Source organism: Condylura cristata, unplaced genomic scaffold (assembly GCF_000260355.1).
Source record: "Condylura cristata isolate star-nosed mole 26May11 unplaced genomic scaffold, ConCri1.0 scaffold00028, whole genome shotgun sequence".
Lineage (NCBI taxonomy): Eukaryota > Metazoa > Chordata > Mammalia > Eulipotyphla > Talpidae > Condylura > Condylura cristata.
In genome coordinates this window covers 17,971,089-17,991,256 of record NW_004567129.1, presented here as the reverse complement: position 1 = coordinate 17,991,256, position 20,168 = coordinate 17,971,089, and the positions used below count along the sequence as shown (strand labels likewise).

The window sequence follows — 20,168 nt, the reverse complement described above, 5'->3', positions numbered from 1 at the left end:
AGCTGCCAGAATTATGAGAATAAATTTCTGTTGTTCAAGTCACGCACACCCACGATACACGACACAGGATACACGATACATGTATTTTCTTTACCTGAATTTCTAGTAATTTCAAGTGAGAGAGGTATACATTTTTAGATTCATGGTCTGATACCCCATGTGATTAGCAGACAATTCAATGTAGCTGTAATAGGATAATATAAAGAAACTCACCCAAAATTATAAGCAGTCTGGATTCATGTTTATTGAAGCCAGTAATTAGAGACATCTTTTCCAGCACTAAAAAGCAAGGTTCCACATGACTGCATACTGGTCCAGATAGAGCCACACCCCTGGACTAAGGCTGGTGGGGGAATAACCTGCAGTCCTCATTTTAAGTTAAAACACCAATGAACTTAGAGCGACAACAGTGAACTTTCACCTACAGCATCAACGTTGCTAAGGTCATGATGTACAGAGCAGTCACTTTCAATTTGTTAAACTAATAAAACAAGTCTCTTCAGTTTAAATACTGATTTTAAAAGCCAATCAAAAAAAAAGTGCAAACAAAATTAAATAATTCTAGCAGCATACCCATTGCATTTTTAGGAAAGACCAATTCAGGGCCTTCAAGGCCCATCTTCAAGGTTGGGCTTATTTCTTTGATTTCTCCATTTTAAAGACAAACAGCGGATGTAACCACCATAATGTATACAGAGTCACAAAAATATCTTTCAACAGTGTCAAATAAGTGTATTCTGCAAATAAAATGAATTTTACCTTAAAAAGTAAAGGCTGTTTATTGTTTGGCCTTTGGTTCCAATGCTTGAAAACTTCAAAAAAAACCAAAAAAAGGTCTCTCCTCCCCCCACACCCAAAAAAGACCCCTGCAGCTCCCCCAAAGTTGGTATAGACTTTGGCAACCACTGAGCAAATGATACTATACATCAGATTCTTCTGCTACTATTCATCCACTTGTCGTGAGAAACTAAAAACCATCTTCTAAGAACTCCTTCGTGAGACAGATGTTTTCAGCATTTCATCAATTTTAGTACATCTCATATTAACACAAAAAGTGCTTATCAGTTTAAACGAACAAAAGAAACCAAAAAAAGTTCACATCACACAGTCTCCCTGTGAGCACGTGCCTTTCCAAGAGTTTTACCCTGTGAGGTCACTTATTCTGTCCCCTGCACCAGTACAGAGGGAGAAAACGACACCCGCTCGTGCAGCCACCACAGCTGCCTGGCACCTCTTGGTCACTACCCACATCACTCCAGTCAGTTTACTGTCATTACCTGGACACCGGTTACAGGAAAGCCACAAGACATTTAAAAAACAAAAAAGAAAAAAACTTCAAAAGTGGGGAAGTAGATCTTCAATAATAAAACTGGCACAAGAAACATGTTGTATTTGTCAGAAAGGTAAGTAAATACTCAGCTTTCTCCTTAACAGTGTTCGACCTTTACAAAAAAAAGCTATTCAGACTGTCTTACAGTCTGTTACATAACACAGGTATGAAGTTATGCCCAGCGCTAGGTTAGTGGTCAGTCAAATCTGGTATGTAAAAGTAGTGACGTTAGGGAAGTTATGCTTAGACACAGTACAACAAACATTCATATAAAAAAGTAAACTCCACATAAGTGAATGGTGGTTTTCCCTTGCTTTGACAACAAATGGTTCATACATTAAATTCATGGTAGTGTTTACATTTAAATATTTTGTGTCACGTATAAAACTAAAAGTGCCATTTCAAATCCACAGAAGTAATTTCTAGAATGGTGGTGTGACATGACAATGTGCATGAATTTGCCCTTAATGGAGACACCTGAAACTCTTATTTCCTTAAGCAAAAAAATGCTACATTTCATGAAAAACACAAAACAAGAGAAATGTGCCATTTCCATTTTCAGTATAAAACACTCACACTGATTTGTCTATCTGACAGCACTGATCAGACCAGGGAACAGGGACGAGAACCTTTACACAATGGGCCTCCGTGAAGGTTTCCACAGGTTTCCACATGGTGCAAGCCAATTAATCAGAGTGCAATCAAATTACCCCCCACCTTTCTGTAGCACACTGCCTTATGGCAAAACGAGAGCTGGTTACCCATTTGCTATTAGTAGGCTGGTTTGTGGTAGTAAAAAAAAGTTTTTAATTTAAAAAACAAAGCAGGAGCTATTTAGAAGACACAATTCAAAGTAAACTAATTTTGCAACTGCTGTCTTTAACCACCCCACAGTGGCCGTCCGCCCCGGGCACAGGCCGCGGGCCAGCACCTCACAAGGACATGACCTGGGCCCAGAACACGAGTCCTGGGCAGCTGCCATCTCCCACACCCATGTCTCCTCCATCTGACTCAGGCACCCCCCACTTAACAGATCTTTTGTTAAGTTAGAGCTGCATTCAGAAGAAGTCTTATTTCCATTATTCTCAGTGTTTAGTCTGAAATGCCTCTGATTTTTTAAGTCTTAAAAATGAGCGACTTCTACTGAACACACAGGAGTCAGCCACACTGCTCACTTCTTCTTTCCTCCACGTCCCTCAACTTTCAGCTTCCCCACCATCACTTCTCAATCCTCCTTTTGGTCATTCTCTTTCCTGGACTTTCTGCTACTTAATCTGCTTCCCAAGAACAAGTGAATTTGCTAACACACAACTGGTCAGACTAACCACCATGGTTTCCTGGTCTCAACTGCTCCACCCTGAAAGAAAACGGGCCTCTCTCCACCTGCCCCGCCCTGCATGAGAAGCCCAGCGGCACCTGCTTCCCACGAAGACAGCCACATGCCCGAGAGTCCAAGGGTGATTCCTGACAAAGGGTCTGACACGTAACCTTCCTAAATGTGCATTTCACACTCGGACAAGCCAATGCAGTAGTTTGTTTTTTTTTTTTAAAGTTCATCTCCCCTGCCCCGAAAAACTGATAGCATGTGCATGTGCCATATCAGAAAAATCCTGGTCTTAGCAGATCAATATACATAGTTATTTGGTCATTTTACATATGCACTTTTTAAGGAGGATCAGGCTTCGTTTTCTGTTGAAGAGTTTGTTACCATGGAGTCTGGTTTTCGAGTCATTCTATCCAATTCTTCCTGAACATTTGTCAACACAGTTTTTTGTCCTTGAAGGAAAAAAAAGAGAGCAATAGTGATGAGGGAACAGGTAAGAACTTGGAACATTTAAATTACCAACTTCTGAAATCATTTATAGCAATGATAACCTCTATAAAGCTCTCTCTTCATTGCAATGATTAGGAGAAACAGACCTTAAACCAACCCTTCTAAACTCCAAACATGAGTGGTGCCTTTAACTACATGACAGCATGAGTCTGATCCCCAGCCAGTGGGGTGATCTGCACAGCAGACCTCTCCTGTCTCACCTGCTGCTCCCCTCTGCAGGGTACTTCATCAATCTGCCTGTTTTGCTCCCCACTCTGTCTCTGGTAGATCCTCTCACCCCCATACCTCTGGTCTGTGCCTCAGTTCTTGTATGCATAAGTAAATAAATCTTTTAAAAAAAAAAAAGGGGCCCTCCCTGGTGGCGCAGCGGGTTAAAGCACTGCACTGAGAAGCTAAAGCCACTTCCGCATGAGTTCGATTCCCGCCTGTCCCGGAGGTGACCACATGGTGTGGCAGACCTCTCCTGACCCACCCGCTGCTCCCCTCAGCAGTGTACTTCGTCCATCTGCCTGTTCTGCTCCCCACTCTGTCTCTGGTGAAGCCTCTCACCGCCCCTGAGCCTCTAGCCTGTACCCCGGTTCTGTATGTACAAATAAATAAATCTTTAAAAAAAAAAAAAAAAGAAAGAAAGAAATGACCCCTATTCAGTCTACAGCCTGGGTCACTAGACCAGACTCTTGAGTCTCTAAGAACTCAAAGTCCAGGCTGAGGTGAGGTTAGAGGGGTCTTCTCAGGGTCATTTTTGATTTGAAAACACCAATTTAGAGTAAGTGGTACATTAACAGGCCTTATTGCCAGTGGAAAAATAAATAGCAAAGATGTTTTTAAAATGGCTCAAATTTCCAGGAAATGGTGTAATTTCCAAAGTAGGGAGTTCTTCTGTGTCCAGTGAAAGACATGTGAGTGGGCCACCAGAGTGGGGTATATGTGAGGGAGCTTCAGGGAGAAGGAATGATGACCCTCTAGTGAGACAGTGAAGGTTCAGAGGCTCCAACCCAAGATAAGACAAGGGGCCAGGGCATCTTGGCCCAGTAGTCCCTGCAGAGCATCACAGAACATTAACCAGAATAACTTTAGTGCCCCCGGCACAGCCGAGGCCACAGCCAGAGAGAGCTTCCGCTGCAGGGCACGCGTGTGCCTTTGGCTGTATCTCAACTCGGCCAATAGTCAGACCCCTGGCAATGCGAATGTGCCTAGCCCACTTTAGTGAGCATAAAGTGAAGCCTGGCTTCCTTGCTTGGCTGTTCAAAACGAAGAGGTGTGCAGGTCAAGTGGAAGTAGACACGACCGACCGCCGCCCCACCTGCCACCGCTGTTCAAGCGCAGGAGTCACAGGTCAAGGGCCCTGTAGTACCTGACTTTTTGGCTGTGCTCTGCACCCCACCAGCACCAGGACTTCCAGGAGACCCTGTTTTTTTACTCAACAGACTGTTGAAGAAGCTGGCCAACACTCCTTCACTTGCTGCATTATCTAAGGAAACAGGAAGAAAAAAGTATCACGTAAGCAATAAGACAAACAGAGATCTAATTCCAGCTGGAGTTACCCACTACGGCTCCCTCCGTCCCAGCATACTCTGCACACTATGTGCCATGATTCTTCTCTCTCTCCACACGGCTAAGTGTAAACCTCCGTGTATGTCCTGCCTGTCTGTCGGCGTAACAGACACCTAAGTGCCACATCATTTCCTTGCCCATGCGGCAGTATCTCCCACAAGTTTATAAGTTCTTAACTCTCCAAAGCTACTGTGAAAAGCTCTCATTCTTGATAGAAGATCCCCATCAAGTGTGCAAGAATTAAATAACATTTCTGTCTTGAGGCTTTTATTGCAGCCAATAAAAGTCACAGGAATAGCTACTAAGAGTAATAACTAACTGCACTTGACAGGAGACGTGAGGGGGAAGTGCATAATTCGTAAGTAGAAATAAACACATAATGAGAAACAAAATTAAGGACTCTAAGCATACACTTTAAAGTGACTTATACACTTAAAGTATATTCCTCTCTGAAGGACTCTAGACAACCTGGATAAGAAAAGCAAAGTGGGAAATGCGGACTCCAAAGGAGGACTAAGCCCAGGTCCTGCTGAGCTGAGGCGCCGTCCCCTGAGCGCAGGGCAGGGGGAGGCAGCTTCCTGGGGAAGAGAAAGACTGGCTCCTTGAGCTCAACCCTCTAACCCAGCCACTCTGCCTCAGCCTTTCTCCAGAGACAAGATACATACTTTTGATGTTTGGATCTGGCTTCTTTACTGACGTGCCAGGAGAGGCGCTAGGTACACTGGCTGGTCCTCCCCGGCCCTGGGTCCTTGGAGAGCCAGAGGGTCCTCTTGCAGGGGATTCCTAAATCCAAAGCCGGGCCAAGTCACACACAGGCATAAGAATAACAAATACAAATCCCAAAAATGAAGACATGCTTCTGCAGTCTAGGGAGAAGGGCGGCAGGACTGGGAGTTTGCTTCCAGTTCAGTCCTTCTCTAGATCTGTTTCTCTGCAAGAAGTGACATCAAGATGACAACAGCGGCTGCTCTAACTCCCAGAGCTGTGCTCCTGCATCAGACAGTGGCTGAGTTCCTACTATGTTCCTGACCCTGGACCTTCAGGGAAACCAGATTACAAAGTCCACACAAACATTAAGCGCTCACAAATAATGGCATAAAGTTTGAAGACACTGGGCCTTGACCCTCGGTTTAGTTTTAGGTACTCACGGAGGCTCTCGTGGGCGTGGCTGGCTGCTTGGCAAGGAGTGACTGCAAAGAGAGGGACACACTGGCCATTACCCAAGGCCCGCAGAGTGCGCGGAAGCTCTGGAGAAACACTTCCTCCCAAGATTCCACTAGAGGGCACCATTGACAATCGCCACAGGCTTCACACTTTCAGTGTGAGAAAGTCAAATGTGAAGTTCGGTATACAGTGAAAAATAATACGTCAAATACCAGTTTTGAAGCCAAGGAAGCAAGAGCACAGGAGGGAGGAACTGCTGGCAAAGAACCATCAGCACCCCCCCGCTGGCCTGCCTGCACCATCAGGCACACCCATGAGGGGACCAACAATTGGAGTGGAACACCAGAGGGGAGACCGGATTTGCATTCTGAGCTGTGAGCTTGGGGAAGTTACTTTCCTCGCCTACCAAATAAGTGTATCAGCTCCCCTGCTGTATTGCCAGGACCGTGTGGGGATAAAGGAAATAACGGAAGGGCGGTCAGGGCACCTAGTGGACTGTCAACACAGGAGTAATTACGCCAGCAAGCCAGCCTTTCCAGAGAAAGGGCATGGACGTGGAAGTCCCACTCCCTACAGGAGCTCTGCAGGTAGGCAGGCCTCTCCTGAGGAAGGGCTGTAATCCCTGCTCTACCAACCCTAAAAAGAGACCAGTGGCAAACCTTTTAATGCTGCGAGCTCTTATGACCCCCCCCCCATCTGCCCCAGGGAGCTGGCACTTCCGCAGGGGGGTCCTCTGCCCTGGCCCCAGTGTTCTCACCTGTTGCTTCATTAGAAACACCTGCTCATCCTCCGCTGCCAACTCCTTGTCGTGGACCAGCTGTGAAGGGAAGCCACACACTAGTTTGTGGTGACAGGTCAAGAAACCCAGAACGCCACCAGACTTGAGGCTGAAAGGACCTTGGGCACATGTCTAACATGAATCTGGGGGAGGTGGTGTCTGCTGAGCCTGCAGAGCTGTGCTCACTCGGTCTGGTCTGGCACTGACCCTCGAAGACAGCGCCGGCAGGTGGCAGCCCCGGCAGGTGGCCCTCCGTCAAGGCTAGCTCCAACCCCCCCCCCCCCCCCGCACCGTCTGCAGATCACAGGGGGAGGGGCGCTACCAACAGTGGCCTAAAGGCAGCAGCAGCAGCAGCAGCGTGGGGACCTAAATGGGAAACTCCCCCAACTCCCTTTGTCCCTCCATTACCACTGCCCAGAGCATTTCTGTAGCACCAGACTCCATCTAAAGCCTTTTGGTCTCTGAATTACACCCCCCCAAATAATTTAATGTGTAAATTACATCTGATTTTCTTCCCCACACACTTATTACACATACACACTCACCCCAATTCTACAATTCTATAGTGATCTGGGTACCTTTCTCACAGGAGGCTTCACAATGAAGTCTTCATATGTGTCTTCTGGCTTCACGGTTGTGAAATTTTCATGTAAAATAGCTATTTTCTTTTCATTGTCCCAGCCCGCAGGTCTAAAGGCAAGGAGGCGGATTCACAGGCCTGCACTTGGGCTGCTCCGCAGCACACTCACAGCACACTCTGGCTCACAGCGGGCCCCTGGGTGAGACCCTCCCCACGGGATCTGCCTGCAGCTGCTAGGGCTGGCTGAGGAGCCGTGACTCGCTGCCCAGTGACCCCATGCCAGCGACATCACAGGTCCTGAGACATACTGCGCTCACAGGGCTCAGGGAGTAAGGAGCCAGTGTGTGCTCTGACTACACACGGCCCACACGAGTGTCCACAACTCAACCCAGAAGAGCACAGAGGCAATGGGGCTCTGTTCTGACAGCAGAGAATGCAGAGAGCAGCACAGAAAGAGCTCAAGATGCACTTGTTTCTTTCGGCTTTGGCAGGAGGAACCCCTCCTGTGGGCTGCTTCTCTGAAATTGCTTCTTTCTGATGACATTATGCTTGACGATTGGTTCAGTAATTCTGCCGGTGTGGGAAGATGGACACTGGCGCCAAGCAGTATCGAGGTCTGGAACCCACGGGCAGGAGTGCCTGAGGCTCCCACATGGGCGCTGCCCGTCACAGCGCACTGTGGTGTACCTAGGTTCCAGTAAGTTAATCTGCAGCCCATGGTTCCCACTGTAAATGGCCTACATGACATAACTCCTGCTCCGTGGCCCTACAGCCCGGACGGTGCTCACCCAGGGCACCACCTAAATGGCCGACGTCACCAGATCCCGAACAGGAAACAACGGCCCAAAGGGAGAAGGCACAGGAGAGGGCAAGACAAGTAACACTGAGACCCCTGCAGCCTCAGAGGCTGCGAGATGCTGCTCTCTCCAGGCCAGCTCCACTCCCACAATGCCTTTGCTCCTCTCGCTTCTCGGGACCACAGGTGAGCTCAGCACTGGCCCACCTCTAAACACACCACTGTGTGTGTGTCTCTGATGCAAGCCCACCGCTCTGCTCAAGGATTCTCTTAATCACTCTAAGGTTCACTTTTAGGCTCCTTAGAGACAGCCCCTTCGGCCCGGAACATACCATTCCTCTTTCCCTCACCACCTCCGGCCACCCCTGCCACACTGCCTCTAGCAGCCCACAGCCGCCCTCCCCTCCAGGGTCCTGTGCAGTGATCACATCTCATTGACCTGTGTCCTCCGCGTGGAATTTGGGCACTTGGAAGTAGGCTCAGTACTTGCTGAAAGAACAACTGCAATTCTCTTATAAATCAAGAGGCTGTCTAAGCCTAAGTAGCTGTCTACTTCACAAGTCCTCTAAGAGACCAGGGTCCCATCCATTATATTCTTTAAAAAGATTTATTTGGGGCCTCCCTGGTGGCACAACAGGTTTAAGTGCAGCACTGAGAAGCTAGCTGCAGCTGCTTCAGCATGAGTTCCATCCCCAGCCAGGGAGGCGACCCACATGGTGGGGCAGACCTCTCCTGTCTCGCCCACTGCTCCCCTCAGCAGTGTATTTCAGTCAATCCACCAGTTCTGCTCCCCACTCTGTCTGGTGCATCCTCTCACTGCTCCATCACCTCTGGCCTATACCCCAGTTCTTGTGTGCATAAATAAATTAAAAAAAAAAAAAGATTTATTTATTTATGCATACAAGAACTGGGGTATAGACCAGAGGCGTGGGAGGTGAAGGATTCACCAGAAACAGTGGGGCGCACCAGGCAGATGAACCAAATACACTGCTGTGGATAGCAGTGGGCGAGACAGGAGAGGTCTGCCCCACCATGTGGGCTAGTTCCCTGGCCAGGGATTGAACTTGGGCTGCATGGCTGCAGATGGCTCCATAGCACTGTGCCTCAACCCCCTGCCCCATTTATTTATGCAACTCCAACATTCAACTTTCTCTAGTGAGAGAAAGATACAAATTTGGACAAGCAAATATCCAAGTCTCTATCCGGGATAGTCCACTCCAGAGAATCCCAAAATGTGAAATGTTAGAGTCACAATGAACATTCCATACAGCCAAAGCCTCTGCAGATTAAGGTGCCCACGAGGGTGACTACAATTCCCTACATTTCATCACCCTTCCCCACCAGTATTCTACAAGATTGACTATGAGTGACAGAGATGGAAAACTAGTTGGGCAACCTGCTCGCAATGAAAAAAGGCAGTGCCCTGACCTCCACCCTCTCCTCTCAACTGAAAAATAACGATTATCTGGAAAGGAACGTGAGGGAAAGCTGGGGTATCTATCATAGGAGGTCTAGCCCAAGCACTTTGCTACAAGGCAAGAGACAGCTGGCCATGAGAGGCAGGCGTTATCTGGAAAGACGTAAAAAGCAAATGTACTATAAATACAAAAAAAAAAAAAGTTTGAAAGCATCACTTATAAAAACTTACATAAAAACCGCATCCTTTTCCACAACTAAGGCAGGTGTGGTAAAGTGGAAACCGTATGTTTTATGGACAATGTACTTATACAACAAATCGAGGTTTTTCTCTTCTTTCACCGATGTGTAAATCAAGGCGGCTCCATCTAATCAGCATGCTAAGGAAAACCAATTCACTGCAGGAGACATAAGCAAACAGTCAAGCACAATCCTCAAAGTATCACACACAGGCTGATCAGCTTTTGATCAACTCGCGAACAGAGTGCTAAGAGACCTAAATCTAACCAGGTCACAGCAGAGCCAGGGCAGAAACAGCATGCGCGCTGCGGTCGCTGTCGGGCTGTGCAGTTCGCTCGGAACAGCACACGCCTCTTCTGACCCAGCAGGCTGCGTCCCAGTAGTCATGTTAATGGCTCTGGCCAGGAAACACTCATATCTACCCAGGCAGATGTCCAGTGTATCTTTAAGCACACCTTGTAAGAGAGATGGACAACTACATGTACCGGCGGCCTCTACTGGGTTAGCCAAGCTAAAAGCTGAGAGGGGAAGAACTCATCCCACCACCCCCACTCCAGGGTGCGAGACTATGGCATCAGCTGCATCTGGGTTTTTGCAGAAACCACTCAAGAGACCTCTGACACAGCATCTTTTCGTGAATAGCAAAATACAAATATAGGGGAAACATTTGTAGCATCTAAAACAAAACTGTGCTGGGTAATCTTTACCGCAAAAATGCAAAGTTTAAGATTTCTAATATATGATAAAATTACCATAAACAACATGACCACATCTCAACTTTCTTTTTAATACAGAAACCTAGCAAATGCACAGCATTAAAAATTACAATGATCAAAGACAGGCGGGCTGGTAGTCTCAAAGGCCAATGAAGTAAAATATAAAACTAATAAAAAGATGTAGACAACTCCTCCCTGGCGGAAGACTATCCTGGACTCAGGAAGTGCTTTCTCTGAAGATGCCCATGTGGAAGGAAGCCCGGATTAGCACAAAGAGAGGACAGCCTATGACCCAGGACCCCAGCACAGCACCCCAAGGATACACTGGAGACAGAACCTCCGAAGGTGAGACTGGATGAAATCAAAGTGCTCATCCCTGTAGTCGTGCTCCTTCTCCAGGACACTCACCGCGTCGCACTGCAGGAAAGACAGAACGAGAAGCGTCATCTTTTTGCCCCTGCCTGCTGAGAATGGAAACAGCATCTTTTTCAAACATCAAAGTATCTGGGCTCATAGATGAAAGCTACAGCAAAGGCCAAGCACTAACTACAGAGACGAGTGTGAAAGGCAACAGGAAACTGCGACCCTTCCTCTGGGTCTTGGCTTCCGCATCTGTCCACGGCCAACAGGCCTGATCACCCCAGCACTGCTCCATCAGGAAACAGGCCCCCATGGCGTCAGACAACCCAGGGATTCTGATAGGGAATAAAGTGTGTCTGAAACCCACTGTTTTTAAAGGCTCCCCCACCCCCACGACCTTTTGTAAAAGACACTTTAAAAAAAAAAATCGTTATTTCGATTTCATTATTTATGCATACAAGAACTGAGGTGTAGGCCAGAGGTGTGGGGATAAGAGGGTTCACCAGAGAGTGGGGGGCAGAACAGGCTGTTGTACTGAAATACAGTGCTGAGGGGAGCAGCAGGCAAGAGAGAGGTCTGCTACACCACGTGGGTCAGCTCCCTGGCCGGGGATCAGGCTCCTGCCGCAGTGGCTGCGGCAGCTTCACAGAGCTGAAACTTTAACCCTGTGCCACCGTGAGGCCCCACGCATAGGTTTATTTCTATATAAGTGAACTTCCATTCTCACCTCATTATTCTGCAGGGTAGAAAAACTCAAACCTTCAGTTCCCATTCTTTTTCCCCTAGGGGTGTTATGTTCCTTTCTGAAAATGACGAGTCCAACAAACTTAGGAGACAAAAGCCCCAAAGATTCTGCTCTTTCTCTACATTGTTTTTTCACCATTAGTTTAGGCGAGAAGAACATGTTTATACAGTCTTAAAAAAACTGCGCCTAGTTCTGAGTGCCCACCCCCCGGGCACAGGCACGCCAGGCGCCGGCCTCTGCAGCGCACTGCCAATGACAGCGCTGTCTAGCCTCATGATTCCGCCATCAGCTCAGAACAAGCTCAACTCAAAGATCTCTAAAAAGCGTTAATCAAAGCTCCCGGAACGTCCTTTCAGACGGCGGTTTTCACCAGCCAACCCAGCCATGCCTCCGGGGCCCGCACACACCTTGGTGCACGCCACCACCACAGGGATCCCCAGGCTATGAGTCAGCACGTTGTCGCCGAGAGGCAGGGCAACGTTCTCTTCATCAGGTCCTGACGTCAGAGGCCCTCTTCTCTGTGGGGAGCCTTGACAACTTTCTTCAGGTTCAATATAGTCTTGAAAATCTTTCATAACTACAGGAGAAAAAGGAAAATTATGCACACACATAAATAAAAACATATATTCCAGCTTTAGGAACTGGAAAAGGTAGTAACGAGCACAAACTTCCCAGTCATAATCTACCGTGATACAAGGGATTAGGAAAACACCAATCCTGACATGGTGTCCAAGCACCGCAGCTTCAGAGCAGCAAAGACCTTCCTCGGAAGGCTTCACTTGTGTCCGCCTCTTAAATAGTTTTTTAAAGACTGCTAAGGCTGAGCTGTTGAAATAGTTTCTACCACTCACATGGCTTACATTTTCAAAACATCAGAAAAGTAGAACTGTGTTATTGCACAGAGATGACTAGAAAGTCGCAACTCCTCTGGCGTCCGCATCAGAAAACCACCTGAGTCCTTAAAAGAACCTGCTGAGGTGCTGAGCAGCAGGGCTGGCGCCGGACAAGGCCTGCAGCACCCGAACTTCCTCGTTCCCTCGCTTTGGGTATTTGGGCTCCTCTTTGCGCGATCCTGAGTCACAGGTGCAGGCTCGCAGTCCTGTCCAGCCTAACACAAGGAGTGGTCGCTGGTACCTTGCCCACTTCGGCACATAAAGTCACTGCTTCATTCGTGGGAGCATGCCCACAGAAGGGCCCTCGGGTGAGTGGTCAGCCACGGCCCGAAGTCAAGGGACCACGAAGTCCACAGACCTGCACCTTTCTGTGGGCACCAGTGAGGCCAAAGAACAAGACATGACGATTAAAGCCACAGGAGCCACAGCAGCCGCTACCCGACACCCAACAGGCGTGGAGGACCAAAAGGCTGCTCTCACCCACACCAAGCTCCTCACACAGTGCACATACCTGAGAAAGGCACCCATACTCTTCTTCACCCATTAGACAGGTGTCAAATATTTAAAACAACACATTTTAACTTACAGGTTTTAGGTTATCATCACGTGAGTTTCTAGAATTACCTGGGTGCTCAGTGGCTTTTTTTATAATAATGAGCAAATGTTTGAAGCCAATTCACTAAGCTTTAACGTGTAGATTTAACATTCATTCTACAGACAAAACATTCATCTCTACAACTTCTCTTTAGTTAAGTTTACTCATATAATTTCATTGCCAATATAAATAAATTCGAGATCTTTACTGCATTTTAGACAAAAAGAGGGAGGACTTCCTAGTCTCAGCAGTTGTTGAAAGATTTTGAAGAAATCAAAGGTTCTCACATTTCCTCTTTAAAAGCATTTTAACAAATAAATCAATGACAAACACAATGGCTTGAGTGTCTAGGGCAGATCATATGAGGCACTCAATCAGGGGTTCCAAGACAGTGAGCTCGGCAGTCTGAACAGCAAACAGGTGAACTAAGAGACTGTGGGAGTCTGCTTAGGGTGGGGAGGCCCAGGGAGTCTGCTTTGTGAACCCCCATATCCAGTGTGCTACAAACCCTGGCTCATTCTACCTGGGCCTTGTGTGAAGACGGCCGGGGTGCTGGGTCAGGTAAGCACTCTCTGAAGGAATGGCTGAGCAGCAGCAGGAAGTCACACATTTTTCCTTAATAACTCAGCATTTTTGGAAAATAGGTTGGAAAGCAAATGTTCAAAACAGGCTAGTGAAAGGGAAAGATTAAACAGAGTGAGGACTGTGTCACTGAGATAATCAGCGTGTTTCCCTCGTTCCACATACACAATAGAGTGTTAACAATTTCTCTCTAGAGGGCGAGGCCAGGATCACAGCAGGGGCCATCAGCCCACCAGGCCCCCTTTCGCATCCGAAGGGAATGGGCACGGGTAGGAGAGCAGAGCACTGTACCCACACTGCTGGCGCCGCCTTCTCCTCTTTTCCCTCCTGCCTCAGTAATCAGCCATCGGTTCCAAAGTCCCAAGAAGCCACAGACCCACAGACAATACCTAAACTTTTTCTTCAAGTAAGCAAAGGACGTCCCAGGCAGGAGGCAAAAGACACGGCCAACCTGGTAAGAGCAGACCTCGGGCAGCACGGGGCTGCTCTGCTCTTCCCTCAGATGCTCAGAGGTGGCCTGCCACAGTGCCAGGCCCCCTGGGAGTCTAACCCCGAAAGAGAGCGGCCCGCTTTGGGGCACCTTTCCAAAGCCAGCAGACTGGAGACTGGGTTGGACTGGAAACAAGGCCGGCTGTTGGCCCCTCACTGACTCAACACTGCACCTAGACTCCAATTAATGTAGAAAGTGGGAGGCCTCTGAGCAACAGGATGGTCACCTGTTTTATTAAAATGTAACCCAAAGTCTGCTCTAACGAAAGCACTTCAACAAACAACACAAAATCCCAGCAGGAGCAGTAGAAGCAAGAGAGGCCTGGAGCAGGCTAACCAGCGGTGAAGCATGGACCTGGACCCTGCGATGGCCACGGCTCAGCAGCATGCTTTCTCCTCTTCCTCCTTAAACCCGAACAGAACCCTGATACTCAGAACACACGGCCACACAGACTTCATTTCCCAGCCTCCTCAGCAAGACCAGCATCCACCCTTCCGGCTTTTCCTCTCCCTCCATCTTGCTGCCCACTCACAGACGTGAAGGCTAGAGCGCTAAGCTGTCAGGAGGAAGAGAATCACACCCCGAGAGATGACAAAGCGGTCAGCAGAAAAGAACTGGAGTCCTTGAGCTGATTTCCTAGCTGCTCTCTACTTCATAACTGCTTAGCTCTGAATTTCACTTACAGGAGAAAATACAGCTCAGTCTTGCTTAAGTTACTGTTATTCTGGGTTTTGTGTCACATGCAATCTAATCTTAAGTGACTCAGACATTAATGAAGTAAATTCGGTATGTCAGAGGAACACAAGTGAAAACATCTTGTCTGCTGTGGATCCTAAGGCCTGGAACCAGCGCTTGGTGCAGAAGAAGCAGTTTCCCTGTCTGGGAAGGGACAACATCCTTGGCTCAAACTTTCTATGTTTCTTTTTTTTTTTCCAGGTAGCAAATTTAGTTTTTGTTTTTTTTTTTTTTTTTAAAGATTTATTTATTTGTGCATACAGAACTGGGGTACAGGTCAGAGGCTCAGGGGTGGCAAGAGGCTTCACCAGAGACAGAGTGGGGAGCAGAACAGGCAGATTGACGAAGTACACTGCTGAGGGGAGCAGCGGGCGGGTCAGGAGAGGTCTGCTGCGCCATGTGGTCACCTCCTGGGCAGGCGGGAATTGAACTCATGCAGAAGCGGTTTTAGATTCTCAGTTCTGTGCTTTAACCCGCTGCGCCACCAGGGAGGGCCCAGTTATTTGTTTTTTAAATTACTTTCTATTGAGGCAAAGTTGGTTCACAACACTGTATATGATTTAGGTGCGTAGGCTCATACTTTTTCAGTCTTTTTATGTCTTAACAAAATTTTGTAAGGTTATAACCAAGAAAATAGATGCAGAAGTTGAAATCTCCGATGTCTTAAGATGCTAATCTAGGAATGACGCTAAAGGTACAGCAGAAAGAAAACGGCTCCTCAGCCTAACAACTGTTCTGAGAAGCTATCTATAGGGTCTCTATTTTAGAGGAAAAAAGAAGCATTATCTAGAAAGGTCAGTGGTTGATCACAGAGGAGCTGAGCTGCATAACAATCACATGCGGGAAGCCCAGGAAACACACACCCACCCCAGACGCACCCCTCCCCAAAGCTGAAACACACATGCACATACACACCCCTCCCCAAAGCTAAACTACACAATACACACAACACACACACACACACACACACACAACCCTCCCCAAAGAATGAGATGCTAAACTATCTTGTTTAGCCACTGTAAAACAAGTATAAGATGAAGCCAGGGCAGGAAGATAGAAAGAAGTCTATTCTGAAAAGTACATCAAGATTCCTGAACCCTTCTGCCAAGAAGCGTGAGCATCCCTGTGACAAGAGGCCCTCATCCACTCATGGAAGGGGATGATGTCAGCCTGTGGACCTGAGCCAGCCCGAGCCGAGCCTGCTGCTGCCGCCGCCTGCCCTCCCACTCCCTGGCAAGTGGACAGAAGCTGATGTAACTGCACAGAAGCAGGGAAAGGAAACAGAAGCTTCTAAACCACTTTGAGGAAAAAAACAAAAACAAACTTCCTTTAATTTGGAAGATCTTTGTTCTCAAAAGGACATGGATGTACACAATCTTAAAATAGTCTTTCATTTAAAAACCCCACAACAGGACCTCTATTTCTAACTAAAATTGCATCTACTGTAGTCCAAAATGAACTAAGGTAGGAGATGAAAGGTTTGTCTTTTTCAGGGCTTCCTTTAAATCTGCCAGCAGGAGGGTCCACAGTGCCTGGATGGAATTCCAGGGCAGCGAAATTATGCTAGAGACCACAGGAAGTGTCCACACCCACTGATACAAGCTTAGCACACAGTAATGAAGAGCAAAAAAAGACCCACAGAACCACTCATATGTTGTGGGATGAAGGGGAACGCTTATTTTAAAAAGAACCAATGAAGATAATAAGGAGTGCTGATTCATTTATTTCTTTTAACTTGAAGACTGGAGATAAACACTGCTTTGGGTATTTTTTGATTACTGAATTTAAAAGTGCAACTCTGAGATTAATGGTGAAAACAAAACACAACACTCCACAAGGGAAGCTTTCTAGCCTCTCGACAGCATTAAAAAAAAAAAGCTGGTTGGAACCATACAAATAAACAAGTGAATGTTCTAATTAAGAAAATTTTATTGTACTTACATTTCCGTTCCAGCTCCCTCATCTGTTCTGGTGGAATTTTCATTTTATCAATATGCTCACGTAAAACACTAGCCCATTTCTGTAGAGATTCCATCACAGTCCAAGGTCTAGACATATCCGCAACAAAAATGACCAGGGTCTCTGGTAACGATTCAGCAGAAACTGCAAACTTCAACAGGCCTTTGTGGTACAGGTCTCCATCCAGAATCCACACATTGCAGCGTGTGTGATCTAGAAAAGATGGAAAGTTAAGTTACTACCTAACAGTGATTTTAGCACAGTTATAAGAAAAGCCACATCAGGAAGAAGCTGAAGGCAATCATCATGGAATTCCACATATAACTGAGAAATCCCACCCAAAAAAGGCTCAAATACTCAGCAGAAAGCAACATGTGGTCGAGGTGCCTGATTTTTAAACTACCAGATTTTTAAACTACCACAATACATTAAGTGTCTAAAAGATCCCAGCAATGTCTAGGAAGTGAAAAGGGATGGTGATTTTAACTTTCAGTAAGGACCACAAGATGCTAACACAAGCCACAGATGCTCACTGGTCAAGGGAGCCAGCGCCAGGCAGCCGTTCTCCCACGCAGCAGCCATCTGGGAGGCAGCAAGCTGCACCCAAGAGCCTGTGGGTAAACAAGCTCTTCTTGTGTCAGTCATGCTAAGCAGGGCATTCACACACTACAAAGGGCACCAGAGAGACAGGACCTTTGTACTGCAATGCCAACATAAAATCATTACTTATACTATTCACAGATGAATTCATGTAATTTGCTTCAAAATAACCCAATGTGGAGTGGAGAATATGGAAATAAAATTGACCAGAAACTGGTAACCTTTGAAAGTGGGTGAAAGACACGTTGGGATTCATGATACCAGTTTTTTTTTTTTATGTTTGATTTCCACCAATAAAAAGTTAAAAAAAACCCTATATACAATTGTTTAGTAAAATTTAATAAAGCATGTTGTTCAAAATCATTCCTGTAAGATCAAACTATACAATACTCCAAATTGACAGTAACTTCTTTAAATATTATAATCTAGTACCTAGAATAACATAACATTTTTATAATAGTAACTTAAAGAACGCCTACCATCAAAAATATTTCATTACTTCTCATCCAAACTTTAAAAATGTATTCTTCCATTAGCTACTTTTATTGTATAATCAGTTTATGAATATACTGTAAAAATACATATTCATGACCTTATTTCAACAATATAAAACATATACATCTAGTTATACTTTAAAAACTCAAAAACTTTTCAGATAGTAGTTTTGATTCTATGAATGCCTTCAAAATAGTGCCCTATAACCAAAGCCCGTGGCTTTTACTGCCTGCCCTTGGCTGGGTATAGCTGCTTTTTTCAGCCTCTTTTCCTACCCATAACTCACTCAAGTGCCTAGAAACCATACCTATCATGTGGTACATCAAAAAAAAAAAAAAAAAAAGTCTCCAACCCTGGAGATAGCCTTCCTTTTAACATGTCATGTCTCACCACCAAGCAGGGACAAACTAGATTATTTTCTCTACCTGCATGGCTAACTGTATATTTTTATTTACTTAGAAAGATTTATGCATCCAAGAACTGGGCTAACGTTCAGAGGTAGGGGGGTGGGGAAGGAAGAGGATTTACCAGAGAGTGGGGAGCAAAACAAGCAGAGCATCTGAAATATAATGCTGAGGGGAGCAGCAGGCAAGACAGGAGATCTGCTGCGCCATGCGGGTCACTTCCCTGGCCTGGGATCAAACTCGTGAACTCATGCCACAGTGGCTGTAGATAGTTTCACAGTGCTGCAATCTAACCCCTTGTATTATCAGGGAAGCCCAAAGTATATTTTTATAACCCAGTTTCAGTACACAACAAAAATAACCAGGGTTAAAAGATATATAATTAACCACAAGAAAGATCAACTCTTCCAAAGAAGACTTGCAAGTAAGCAGCCTTAAGAAAAAAAAAAAAATCCCACAAATGCAGGAACCAAGAAGTTCAGGGATTTTTTCATATTTATTTTTATTTATGTATGCATATAAGAACTGGGCTGTAGGCCTGAGGTGTGGGGAGGGAGGGAGACTGAGAGGACACACCAGAGAGTGGGAGCAGAACAGATGGATCTACTGAAATAAACTGCTGAGGGGAGCAGAGGCAAGACAGGAAAGACAGGAGAGGTCTGCTGTGCCATGTGGGTCACTTCCCTGGCAGGGGATTAAACTCATGCCAAAGAAGCTGGTGATAGCTTGATAGCACTGAGACTTTAACCCCTGTGCCATCGGGGAGAAGTTAACATGTTAACTTCTATTTCACGTTCTTTAGGGATGCCTTAAAAGCTTCTTGGCTCATTCAGTCACCTATTACATACCATTATCTAATTCCAGAAAAGGAAACCCAGGTGCCAGGTGGTTAAGTTTGTTAGAACCAGTGACTATAGGAATTGGGTTCTCAATCAGCTCTGCTTGGTTCTAAAGCCAAGTTCTTTCCACAATAAACATGCTATAGAACAAAGACAGGAAGCAATCATTCAGACACATGAGGTCCTCCAGGCCCAGCCCAGTGACTGGGCCCTGAGTCTAGCCCTACACAAACACTGGACCTCGATGAGTGTCTCGGTCCTTCTTACATGAAGAGGGAGGTCTCAGCACTGGGTCTACTGTTCTTTCACACCCTTCAGGGATTGTTAAGCATGGCAATGAAAGCAGAGAAGAGGAAGGAGGAGGAATAAAGTCCTTGGGATTCTAAGATACCATTAAAGTTACTGCACTGACACAGTACAGGTCTCCAAGCTTTAACAAGAGATCCTTACCCATGCCTTCTACTCAACAACTCTCAGAGAGCACAGGATTGGAATACTGGAAAAGACATAGGTCCACTTTTTCCACTTTCATAATAAGGAATGGGTGACCAGAGGTGTGGGATCAACCTTCCATCATAGTCTTTACTGTTTAAATGAGTAAAGATGAAAGAATATAGAGTAATTTAACAAAGATATTTCATCTTTAGGTTGTAGAGATAACTTTTCTATGTAGGCATGAATAATTATTGTCATTCCAAAGACCTAAGAGAAAGCCTAAACATTTATAAAGGAAGCATTACAGGTAACCAAAACCATACTCCAATCCAATCCATGATGTTAGTTATAAAAAAGAATTTTAAGGGCCCGTCCTAGTGGCACAACAGGTTAAGACACAGCACAGGAAGCCAGCTGCAGCGCTTCGTTTGAGTTTGATCCCCAGCCAGGGAGGTGACCCACATGACGCAGCAGACCTCTCCTGTCTGGTCCACTGCTCCCCTCAGCAGTGTATTTCAGTTGATCTGGGTGTTCTGCTCCCCACTCTGTCTCTGGCAAATCCTCTCACTGCCCCTGCACCTCTGGCCTGTACCTCAGTTCTGTACGTATAAATTAAAAAATCTTAAAA

General features: G+C 46.2%; 1 protein-coding gene across 1 annotated transcript in view; it reads right to left on the bottom strand.

The window, feature by feature from the left end:
- Positions 1-219: 219 nt before the first annotated feature.
- The window catches only part of DYNC1LI2 (dynein, cytoplasmic 1, light intermediate chain 2), a 23,690-nt gene continuing 3,741 nt past the window's right edge, over positions 220-20,168 (bottom strand). Inside the window, exons 3-12 of the mRNA XM_004690499.2 lie at positions 16,750-16,980; positions 11,921-12,090; positions 10,732-10,825; positions 9,685-9,820; positions 7,239-7,350; positions 6,640-6,699; positions 5,867-5,908; positions 5,384-5,501; positions 4,519-4,635; positions 220-3,106 (exon numbers count right to left, since the gene is read on the bottom strand). Of these exons, the coding sequence (XP_004690556.1) occupies positions 3,006-3,106; positions 4,519-4,635; positions 5,384-5,501; positions 5,867-5,908; positions 6,640-6,699; positions 7,239-7,350; positions 9,685-9,820; positions 10,732-10,825; positions 11,921-12,090; positions 16,750-16,980 (1,181 nt within the window). The 3' untranslated portion in view covers positions 220-3,005. The remainder of the gene's footprint in view (positions 3,107-4,518; positions 4,636-5,383; positions 5,502-5,866; positions 5,909-6,639; positions 6,700-7,238; positions 7,351-9,684; positions 9,821-10,731; positions 10,826-11,920; positions 12,091-16,749; positions 16,981-20,168) is intronic.